Consider the following 12,883-nt stretch of genomic DNA (forward strand, 5'->3'; position numbering starts at 1 on the left):
ACTACCCTACGGACACCCCCAATCACCTGTGGTTGGGACCTGTTGCGTAATATCGTCGTACTGAGTTTACGTCTTTGTTCAGGTCGCAGTAATTCTGAGGATACATTTGTGGTTGAATTGCTTTCTATCCGTGGCGGTGTTAGAAATGCTGTTGAACTCTGTAAACGGGTCTTAACAACTTCCAATGGACATGTTACAACAGCACCAACTGTACCAGCAGTTCTAAAATAAAAGAAAGAGGTAATAGAAAGTAATTAATTTCAAAATTCGAATAAACTCATTGCCGTACTAAATAAAAAAATAAGATTAATATTTTTTTTAAAAATTGAACAAGAAGAAATTGCTTTTTTGCAATCAAGATATTTTAAGTAAATAATTTGCTCCATGGGTCGGAATCATTGCCAGAAATAATGGTGAAAAGACAAAATCTCTGGAACGGAGCATCTTAAAAATATCTGTAAAGCTACACGCAATGAAAAAAAAGTTTGAAAAACGTGTACCGAAAGCGTTTTTCTTTTGTTAGAGTTTTTTGAATTGCTTCGAAAATTTTATACTTTTATCACCAAAAAAATTCGTTTGTTACAAAATTTTTATTTTTTCAATCAAAAAAGTTATTTTTGAACCAACACAACAATCCATTTCGTTTATATCAAACACTGTTCTTTTCTGACTTTAGGTCTTTAATAAGACACATTTTACAGTTCATAGCAAAAATTTAATATTGTAGAATGTAATATTGAAATTTTTTTGCGGAATCTTCCGACCCTATCTGGAATATATGTAAAAAAAAAAACTTTTGTCGAAGCAGGGATCGAACCCACGACCCTTGGCATGCAAGTCGGACGTAGCAACCACTGTGCCCAACTAAATGTATTTTTCTGTCAAATAAAGTTTGTTTAATCGGCTCGTGGGCGCCGCAAGCTATGCTATATAAATATAACTTATATGGATAGTTAGCTATTGATGACAATAACGGCTACATAGCTCAGTGGATAGTGTGCTGGCTTATAAATTGCATGGTCCGCGGTTCGATTCTCCGTCCAGGCGAAAGAAAATTTTAAAATTTATAAAATCGTATAATTTCTTCTACATTCCTCGTGGAAGTGAGAAAGATGTTGAGGAAAAATGCAATTAGCCAGAAAAAGTTTTTTTTTTGAGTTAGTCTTTATGAAATTATTTTTACATCCTGGAAAAGAATAAACGTTTATCACAAAAAGTATATACTTTTCTTCCAAATACACTTCCTTTCAGCAAATGAGAAACGAACTAAAGTTTCGTTTGGGAGGAAAGAATTATTTTTTTGCGTGTATATTTTAAAACTTTGGTAAGAAAACACTTATCTTTCCCCCGTAAATCAAAAAAATGTTGATCGATTGGAATGCCTAGTGTATCCTACACTGAAAAAAATATTGTCGTGAGACCAAAGATTTCATGTCCTTAAAATACGAATGCAAACTTTGTTTAGCATAGAAGACGCATTTCTCTAATATAAAGTTGTTTCCTTGTCCTAAAGTCGATAAACCTTTCAATGAAGTCGTATTGTACTTATAATTAAGTGATTGTACTTAGAAATGGGTACCATAACATAAAAGAAAAAATCTTTGGGCTAAGGTCAACTTGACTTTAATAATTCAGAAAAAATCTTTAAAATTAATGAAATTGTCTTTAAATTTGTTGTCTTTTTGCGTCGTGACTACAAAGCAAAAAATTGTTCAAAAATAGGACATGTTATTCAACACTTTATTTTAAAGACGTTTTTTACTTGAAACATAGCATAATTTCTAGTGGAAGTCGAGTCTGAATTTGGAAAATAAAGTTTTCTTTAACTCGTTTTTGATGGCATATGAAGAAAAAAAGCTGAAAAAATGAAAAATTTAAACAAGAACACAAAAACCAAATTTAAAACAGAATTGTGTCTTAAAAGTTTCTCCGCTTCTTTGGCTCGGAATCAATACCAAAATGTAAAGACAAAATCTTTAGAACCGGACATGCTTTTTTTTCATTGTACCCAAAATATACACGTTCGATTTACGGGGTGTAACCCATCGCACAAGAAAACATGTAATGTTCGTATTTGCAGTACGTTAGCATCCATAAGTTTCTTAAAATATATCTACAAATTCACAATTTCATTTAATTTTTGCCGCAATGACGTTAGTAAGAAATCTAGTCATACATTTCTCAACGTCGAATTTCAACAAAAGAAAGTCTAAGAAAAAATATATACATACATATATAAATGGGGAAAAACACTCATTTCCATTTTGAAAAATTTTCGAATGACATGCGAAAATTATACATGCAAGTATGATCGTGGAACTGTGGTGATGTCTATGAATTATGATGTTCGATATTTGTACAGGAACATATCAATCGTTATAGAAACTTAATTCTATAGTAAAAAAAATATTTTTTCAATTACGTATCATCCTAAAACGAGACATGGGTAACGGAAAATTGTCTAAAAATTATTTTCGCAATCTTTGTTAATATTTAGACAACACGAATTAATTTCAAAATATTAAAGACAAAATTGGAAACAAATACGTGCTACCGCAAAATAAGCGCCAAAGGAAATTTTTAGACAAATCAATTTTTTTCCATTAAATTCCACAATGGCATAAAATGCTCTTTGGAAATATTTAGGGGATATGTTTGCATTAAATTGGTGCTTTTTGACTCTAAATAAATACATGTAACGGATAATAAATCCGTATATGAATATTCGTTTTAGCGCCACCTATGTAGTATATGTGAATGAGTCATTTACGAATAAAAAAGATTTTTTTAATCCTCTATAGAAATTGACATAAATTGAGACTCCCAAACATAGTTTGAAATGTCCGTTTTTACTATCGGAAAGAGGACTAAAAGATCTATGTTATCTTTCACATATAAAGCCGTACTATGTTCGGTTTCCACGCTTAAAAAAACAACTTATTTTCACGGTTACTCTTCTGAATCAATTAATTTTAAAAGCCAAAATGTTACGCAATCAATGCGTTGGAACATTTCCATCCAAGTTTTGGCAAGATTTTTATCAAAATGAAAATTGTGAGTATACATTCGAAATAGTAAAAATTAGTTTCCTTTTTTGCATAGAATTTGCGACCATGTAATGGTTCCAGTTATATCTGAACGTAGACGATAAAATTAGTGTTTTGGCTGCAAGAACTAATGCAAATTTAATGCAGCGAATGCTTAAAAAAGATGACTTCGTCCTTATGAGAAGCTCATTAAGAATGCATTGCTTTTGAGTCAATTTTTCACCACTTCCGGTTCAAAAAAGCTAAACAACAAGTCTCAATTTTTTTTTTTGCCCACAGTAGTATATAATTTGTGTTGAACGTACTGAAAATCTATGTATGTATTGAGCTTGTCCATGCACTCTAATACAACCTAAAATGGAGATTTATTAACAGAAAATCTTCAGACGAACACTCCAAATTATTACAGAATTTTCCTATACTTTAGCATTTTGCATAGCAGATTTTTCTTTTCCTGTAGGAAGCAGTTTGAGCAGCACTGTAAAATATTTGATATATGTTTTTATCCATTTTATTGCCCAACCTTGAAAAGAAACTGTTCAGTTTATTCTAAGACCATGACCTTGTGCAACATTGCTATGTTTGAAAAAATAAATACCTCGCAAATTATATTGCTAAATGAGGTAGACTCGAAGAGGTGGAATCACTTAATAAGTATTATCATAACGACAAACGAACAAGAATGTTCGTCGTTTTTTTTTGCACTTGTGACTAAAATGTCTGAGTGTGTGATTGAATTACTTTGGATTTTATGTTCAGTCTGACAAATCAAATCTTATCACTGGTGATTTATTAAAAAAAAAACTTTGATAAGAATAACAAAATAAAATTTTCTTTTGTTACAGGCAATTATGAAATAAAGGAATTTTTGTCTGGGATGTGTATTTCCTATATACAGTTTTATATGTCTTTATTGTTTCCTATTTTGTTTGGCCATTACATCAATAACGTCCTATGTTTCAGACCAGGGATTTTGAACATTCGCCCATATGTAAAATTCCCTGGTTTTGCAATTTCAAAGTTGCAGTGTGGCTGATACGTAATGAAACAAAGTAAAGCGCCATTTTTTATTTCAACTTTAAATTTATTGTTCAAACGCAAAAATTTTCGAAAATAACATCAAATTTTAGAATCAGTTTGGATTTGTTCGCATTGGTTACCTTTGGCACGAATTATAATCTTCAAAGCTCTGAGGTATTTTGGATAATTCCCGCGAAGCGCAATCTTGAGATGATTGATACTTTGGTATATTTTAGTGTAAACTTTAGTCTTAAATGTTCTAGGCGCAAAAGAGCAATTGCGATCGAAGATTTTGGTGGCCATTGGAATGAAGTGAGGAGGCCGCGCTTTAGTTATGGTGACCAAACGAAGGTGTAAATTTTTAGCGGACCTCTTTGGAAAGTAAACTTGATAATTTTGTTAGTCATAAACTGCTCAATTTAAAGGGGGTTATCATCGGAGAAAAACCATTGAGAGGCCAACTACCAATATATGTATCGTATATGTATATTGGTAGTTGCAAATTGCTATATTAAATTAAAATTATTAATAGGATTTCCCCTAGTAGCGCATTAATAAAAACTTCCCATTATTATATGAATGCATGAAATTGATTGCAAACATGAAATTAAATACAGGAAAAATCAAGTTTGATCAATAAGTGAATAAATCAACAAAAATTGGAGCAATTATTTTTAGGCATTTTATTTAAGGTAGCCGTGACAGCACCGTACTACATTAGGAGTATGGGTTGATCAAATTAAATGCAAATTTAACAAATCAAGTGGTTACTGAATTATGCAATTAGTTAAATTATTAAAGCGCAATAACAAGCATTTAAATATAAATACATTGAAATATTAACCCATATTGACCCAACGTTCGATTTTTCGAACAATATTTTTTTTCTCGAAATTTTTCGTAATGTTTTGTGATATTGTATGAAACATTCATGTATTGTAGGTTGAATTTTGATACCTCCGCTATCGGAATAATTTTTTTCAAGTCCAGTTGGAAATGTTAAGCCTTTTGGGGCCGTTTTAAAAATTTTATTTTTTGGTCTTATATTGCTCGGCGGTTAATTCAACCAAAAAATTCAAAAATTAATGATGCAGTTTTCTTTAAAATTGTTGAAAGTATCTGTAATAATCCTAAAACTGTGAAAATTTTTTGATATCTACGAAAAACCTTTGGAAATATGCGAGTGTTCGATTAATCGAACACTCGGCATTATTTAGTATTTTGTGTCTTCTTTATGATTTTCGTTAGCTTTATTCTTTTTTGACCGTTGCTTCTAGTTTATATTAATCACTTTGTTTTGTTATTGTTCTATGTTAAGAATTCCAAATGTCAAATATTATAACTTTAAGACAGAAAGAGATGAAATTGGTCTGGGGCCGACGTAGTTTTTAGATTTGCCTAACTTTTGGAGGTCCCAAATCAACACATACTTTATTTTGATAATTTTTTTTCATCATACTATTTAATGAGCTTGCTAACTGAGAAAAATATATGCACAACACGCTCTATACCTGCTAATTTAAAAAGTGGCAAACATCTCCCACGTGGAAATTAGGACTTCCAATTTGATTCTACAAATCAAATAAGGAAGGAATAAAAATTGTATTGGCCATTATGGATTTCGATGCAAAATTTAGCTTTAGTCAATACTTGGAAACTTTCATGTTTTATAAACCGGTATGAAAAAAAACAACAATTACACCACAAAATAATGTTAGAGTAGATATTTCTGAAGCAGTATGACGACGGGTAAAGTTGAAGAACAATGTGAATTTCAATACAATCTAGATGATTCTATTAGCGGGCAGCCTGAAAATTTTTCAAATAATAAAAGGGAAACATCTCATTGCGAAAATAGAAAAAAACGCCGATGCAAGCGCTGTCATAAACCGGGTTCTTTTTTATGTAAGCTAATGTAATGTTCCAATTCATACACATTGTTTTGAAATATACCACAAATAAGATAAATAATTAGCTTATACATATTACATTATCTTTTTTAAATTGAGCTAAAATACAATAAAATTGTGCTAAAAATCATAATAATGTGTTTATTACATACTTGGCAGAGAATGCTAAACACTGACCAGTGTTCGATAATTCGAACACCCTATATCTCAAAAACTAAAATTTTAAGAAAAAAACTGGTGCCAGAATTGAAGTTTTTGAGCCAAATTACCCTATTGTACGAAATTTGGCGAAAAAATCACAAAAAATGTTCGCTTGGGCGTTTATGGGTTAAATGAGTTGAAAGTGAAATATTAATTGAGTGTTTATAAAATATGAATTGGATTTTTATCAGTTTTGTGATTCCAACACGGACGAAAAAGACTATTTTTCATATGTTTGGATGTAAAAATTATATGTTTGGAACTCAAATTTTTTAACACAATATTTTTAAGTGCAAGAATATAATGTTCATAAACTAGCACAATATGTTTGGGACATATATGTCAATATGTTAGACATATTATGTTTGGGTCATAAAATGTTTGTAAATATAATATGCTTAGATGCAAACATATATTAATTTAGAAATAGCTTATAAACATATATGTGTTTAGAAAGAGAGACCTAAAGAGTATGCTGCAAGTAAAATAATGGAAGTAACCAACCAATTTTTTTCTACCAGTGTATGCCCTAAGGTGGAAAAGAATATGTTTGAACAATACAAACAATATTTTGTTTGGACCAATCCTGAAAATATATATGCTTGAAGCAAAATGTGTTTGGGGTATACGTTACAGAAGCGATTTTTTTGAGGGTGCATGCACAAAAATTGAAACTCGCCACGGAGTTTTATTTTAAAGAAAGTGCTGCGGACTTAAAATATCACAGCAAAATATTTAAGACAAATTATAAAATGCGCTATTTGGTCGTTTTATGTGAAAAAATCAATTTCGAGCAATTAAATATCGCCAAAAAATAGAAAATCAATAAATAGTAAAAAATAAAAATTTTGAAAATTGATTTTGTGTTTCTGAAAATTTGTTCCGGGGGAAAGTAGTTTTTCTTTGGGTTTATATCGGTCAAGGGTTTGATATAGCACTGAAAAACCCGTGCCCCGTTCCAAAGATTTTGCCTTTACACTAATGATTTTGGTATTGATTCCAAGTCAAAGAAGTGGAGAATTGAAGTAAGGATGCCATTAAGAGACAATTCTATTTTAAAAATTTATTCTAGGAAACCAATTTTAATTTATGAGTTTTTCAGCTTTTTTTCATCCTTACCCGCACCTTTGGTTTAGAATTAATACCAAAAACCTTAAGTGGATGACAAAATCTTTGGATTCTAGTAAACTTGTGTATTGAATGTTTATTAAAGTCTTGGAAGAAAGAAAATTCTTATTTGATTCGAAAATAAATACGTCTTTACGGCAATTCTGGATCTTTGTAAAATCCAGTTAAGAGCAGATCGACTGACATAAAACCTACTATAGAAGATAACCCATAAGACCCTTTCGCCCAATCATATTATAAGTATTTGTATAATATAAATATATTTATTGAAAATAATATATTTTCTTCTTTTGTTGAGCCCTACATGATGTGGTATATAATTGTAAATAATCATAATGTTTATTGTATATATATATATATATAAAGGGTGATTCTTTTGAGGTTAGGATTTTCATGCATTAGTATTTGACAGATCACGTGGGATTTCAGACATGGTGTCAAAGAGAAAGATGCTCAGTATGCTTTGACATTTCATCATGAATAGACTTACTAACGAGCAACGCTTGCAAATCATTGAATTTTATTACCAAAATCAGTGTTCGGTTCGAAATGTGTTTCGCGCTTTACGTCCGATTTATGGTCTACATAATCGACCAAGTGAGCAAACAATTAATGCGATTGTGACCAAGTTTCGCACTCAGTTTACTTTATTGGACATTAAACCAACCACACGAATGCGTACAGTGCGTACAGAAGAGAATATTGCGTCTGTTTCTGAGAGTGTTGCTGAAGACCGTGAAATGTCGATGAATGAAATGTCGCAGCAATTGGGTTTGTGTTATTCGACCACATGGAAGATTTTACGCAAAGATCTTGGTGTAAAACCGTATAAAATACAGCTCGTGCAAGAACTGAAGCCGAACGATCTGCCACAACGTCGAATTTTCAGTGAATGGGCCCTAGAAAAGTTGGCAGAAAATCCGCTTTTTTATCGACAAATTTTGTTCAGCGATGAGGCTCATTTCTGGTTGAATGGCTACGTAAATAAGCAAAATTGCCGCATTTGGAGTGAAGAGCAACCAGAAGCCGTTCAAGAACTGCCCATGCATCCCGAAAAATGCACTGTTTGGTGTGGTTTGTACGCTGGTGGAATCATTGGACCGTATTTTTTCAAAGATGCTGTTGGACGCAACGTTACGGTGAATGGCGATCGCTATCGTTCGATGCTAACAAACTTTTTGTTGCCAAAAATGGAAGAACTGAACTTGGTTGACATGTGGTTTCAACAAGATGGCGCTACATGCCACACAGCTCGCGATTCTATGGCCATTTTGAGGGAAAACTTCGGAGAACAATTCATCTCAAGAAATGGACCGGTAAGTTGGCCACCAAGATCATGCGATTTGACGCCTTTAGACTATTTTTTGTGGGGCTACGTCAAGTCTAAAGTCTACAGAAATAAGCCAGCAACTATTCCAGCTTTGGAAGACAACATTTCCGAAGAAATTCGGGCTATTCCGGCCGAAATGCTCGAAAAAGTTGCCCAAAATTGGACTTTCCGAATGGACCACCTAAGACGCAGCCGCGGTCAACATTTAAATGAAATTATCTTCAAAAAGTAAATGTCATGGACCAATCTAACGTTTCAAATAAAGAACCGATGAGATTTTGCAAATTTTATGCGTTTTTTTTAAAAAAAAAGTTATCAAGCTCTTAACAAATCACCCTTTATATATATATATATATATATATATATATATATATATATATATATATATATATATATATATATATATATATATATATATATATATATATATATATATATATATATATATATATATATATATATATATATATATATATATATATATATATATATATATAAAATCTGAATGTGTAACTACTGATTATTTCTATGTGGACCACTTTTTCTAAAACTATCAACTACGTATTATGAAAAATCTGAATTTGGTCACACCTAAAAACAGACTGTAGCCAAATTTTAGACTAACCTTGATGATTCATATATTTGCTCCATATTCTAATCTTAAAAAAAAGAACGTATTAAACCTTTCAATAATGATATGCACAATAGTTTATTTCCAGACTGATAACGATTTGTATGCACCTGGTAACAAAGACCAGAACCGGGTTTATCAGAAATAGTTGAGCTGTCGGCTCTAAAAAAACGATTCACAGACTTTTAATTACACCTATTTTAATTTCATAATATTCCCCGTAAATTTCTAATATGTGATGCAGGGTCTGTTTGGCTACATTATTTACCCAGTATAAACAAAATTTCAACGTGGGAATGCACTATGGTACACAGAAAAAAATCCATAGTTAAACTAACGATAAATTTAACTTATTTTTATTGCAAAATTATAATACAGATTAGTTTCTGAAGCAGAATGTGCAAATCCATGGTGAAAAATTTCATGGTGTCTTGGAAGTAAAATTGGGGTTTAGCGTCAAACGATGTTCAAGATGGTAAAATTTAAAAATTTTGTGTGAAATCTGAATTTAGCAAATCTTTTTGCTTCATTTGTGTACAATTTTCCACTTTTTTAGTTAATTTAACAAACGCCCACAAAAAACTATTGCAGTCGAAGTATCTTTCTCAAAACATAATAATTTTCAAAAGCTAACATTGTGTATATTTGGCTTTAGCGCCCTGGAGGGTCCACTTTTTTTTGAGTGTACCATCCTCTACCGTATTGTATACCACATGTTATTTTAAACGAATCCCATAAGGTATGAAGATTTTCTCGATAGTACACTGAGAAAAATATTTACGTGATATTAAAGATAACGCAATCTAAATTTTAGGATGCGCAATTTACAAAATATTAAGGACAAATTTCTTTCAAATAATAAAATTTTAATTAAAATAAAGTTTATAATCTTTGATTCCAAAAAAAATTTATTAAATTTAGGAAACAAATTTTGGAAATTTTCGTGCCTCCATTAAAGCCGTATGTCTTTGAACTAAGGAAATTTTCCTTAAGGAAAATTTAAAGAAATCGTCCTTAAATGAACTGAAATATTGAATCTTTAGATTTAAGATAAAAACGCTTCAAATATAGCCTAAGATTTATCATCTTTGGTTTTTTGGAATTAAGAAAACATTTTTTACTTTGAAGTATCCGTCATTTGTTTGTACGTGGGTACCTTTATTAACAAACCGCGAATGAAAATTTGATAAATGAGATCTACATCCTAATTTTAATTTTATTGACCCTGGATTTAAAGTCAGAAAGGTCGCTAAAAATGTCTTTATTTTAACCCTTCGTTGCATGATTTAATTTTCGCATCGATAAACATTTTTTGGAATGTTACAACCGTTTTCTGTATATTTATCAAACCCTACTCTTTGGATACCCACCAAAGAGTATCCCTGATGTGAAAACAATGAGAGAGACAAAAAACTAACAGCAAAATTTTCAAAAGAGTAGCCCCATATAGGCAAAAAAGTAACATATCATATATGCAATGCCATGCAACGAAGGGTTAAAAAAGTCACATCTTTAGCTCGGAATAAATACCAAAATCCTTAAGGGAAGGTAAACATCTTTGGATCCAAGTTTGAGTGTACACTGAAAGAAATATTGACCTAATAATGTTAAGGACAAAATTCTTTAAAATAATGACATTAAGGAAAGACAGAAAATGCCAATAAAAGAAAGTTTATAATCTTTGCTTCAAACTTTTTTTCATTAAATTTAGGACACAAATCTTGAAATTTTATGTCTCTCTGCTGAAGTTGTAGATCTTTAAAGTAAGGCAAATTTTCCTTAAAATAAAGACAAACACGTTTAATTTAAAGAAATCGTCTTTCACTCAACTGGCATATTGAATTTTTAAATTTAAGATAAAATCGCTTCAAATATAGGCTAAGACTTATTTGAAGGATTTGCATCATTGGTTTAAAGTTTTTTTTTTGGCATTAAGAAGACTGTTTTTACTTTGAAGTAGCTGGCATAATTTGGATTTAGGAATTGGAATTTGTTTGTACATAAATACGTTTATTAATATATCGCAAAAAGAAAATAAAAATTCGATGAATGAGATCTGTATCCAATTTAAATTTTATTGATCCTAGATTTAAAGCCAGAGAGGTCCGTAAACAATGTCTTTATTCTAAAGAATCCACATCTTTGGCTCGGAATCAATACCATAATCCTTAAGGGAAGGTCAAAATCATTGAATCCAAGTAAACGTTTGTTTGAGTGTAATGGATAATTTTTGTCAGAAGATAAGATAAAAGAACAAATATTTCAAGGCAATGTACTACTATTTGTATAGTTATCCGTTTTTCTTTGTACATTTTCTTTTAAGGATGCTTAAATATAGACAATGTTAAGTTTTAAACTATGATTTTTATACCCTCCACCATAGGATGGGGGTATATTAACTTTGTCATTCCGTTTGTAACACATCGAAATATTGCTCTAAGACCCCATAAAGTATATATATTCTGGGTGGTGGTGAAATTCTGAGTCGATCTAAGCATGTCCGTCCGTCTGTTGAAATCACGCTAACTTCTGAGCGAAACAAGCTATCGACTTGAAACTTGGCATAAATAGTTGTTATTGATGTAGTTTGGATGGTATTGGAAATGGGTCATATTGGACCACTTTTGCGTATAGCCATCATATAAACCGATCCCCAGATTTGGCTTGCGCAGCCTCTTGGAGGAGCAAATTTCATCAGATTCAGTTGAAATTTGGTACATTGTGCTAGTATATGGCCGCTAACAATCATGCCTAACTAGGTCCATATCGGAAATTTCACTCACGCACATACACGAAGCAAAATGTTTATTCACGCACGATACGTGTGGTAGCCACTAACACTCACGCACATTCACGAAATCTAAACCAGTACTCACGCACGAACTACTTTTAATAACTCACGCTCACGCACGATTCACGACAATTCACGTGACTCACGACAAATTTATAAGACTCACGATATTTTCCAGCCGGGAATGAGCAAAGGTAACAAAATTCATGAATAGAATATAGTTCGACAATTTTATTTCTCACGCACGCTCACGCATGACACATTTGTTTCAGTCCCATTCACGCACATTCACGAGAGTTGCTTCAGATTTCGTTCACGATTCACGTGCTTCACACGTGTCACGCGGACACCTCTAATACGTAGCCCTCAGATAACCCGATCCCCAATCAGACAAAAATTGGTCTATATCGGTTCATAATTGTATATAGCCCCCATATTTCAATTCTGGCTCTCTAACTACCGCGCAATAGTTCATATCGGTTCGTAATTATTTGTAGACTTACATATATATACCTTTTTTGTCTAATGTATACCACGTATGGACTAACTTACAATTTAGAAGACGATATTAAGAAGTTTTGAGATACCTTGCCATCGGAAAGTATTACACAAAAATATTTTGATTCAATCACGAAATTAATTGTTCCAATTAATTTTTTAATTGAAATGTATTCAATCATAGAAATGATATTATCAATTAAAAAATTAATTGAAAGTCAATTAAAAAATTTGTTGAATAAATTAAATATTTAATTGAATATTTTTTAAAACCCAATTAAGATTTTAATTGGAAAAATTTTCGTGAAATTTTTTTTGTGTACCACA

At 31.5% G+C, this 12,883-nt stretch overlaps 1 protein-coding gene across 4 annotated transcripts in view; it reads right to left on the reverse strand.

Annotated features, from left to right (window-relative positions):
• Positions 1-12,883, reverse strand: part of Rim2 (replication in mitochondria 2) — a 60,500-nt gene that overhangs the window by 17,322 nt on the left and 30,295 nt on the right. For 3 of the 4 annotated variants that reach the window (XM_075296151.1, XM_075296149.1, XM_075296150.1), the window contains exon 3: positions 6-222. In XM_075296151.1, coding sequence (XP_075152266.1) covers positions 6-222 — 217 coding nt within the window. The remainder of the gene's footprint in view (positions 1-5; positions 223-12,883) is intronic. The other variant, XM_075296152.1, reaches the window with a different exon arrangement.

The sequence above is a fragment of the Haematobia irritans genome, chromosome 2 (genome assembly GCF_050003625.1).
Source record: "Haematobia irritans isolate KBUSLIRL chromosome 2, ASM5000362v1, whole genome shotgun sequence".
NCBI classification, from domain to species: domain Eukaryota; kingdom Metazoa; phylum Arthropoda; class Insecta; order Diptera; family Muscidae; genus Haematobia; species Haematobia irritans.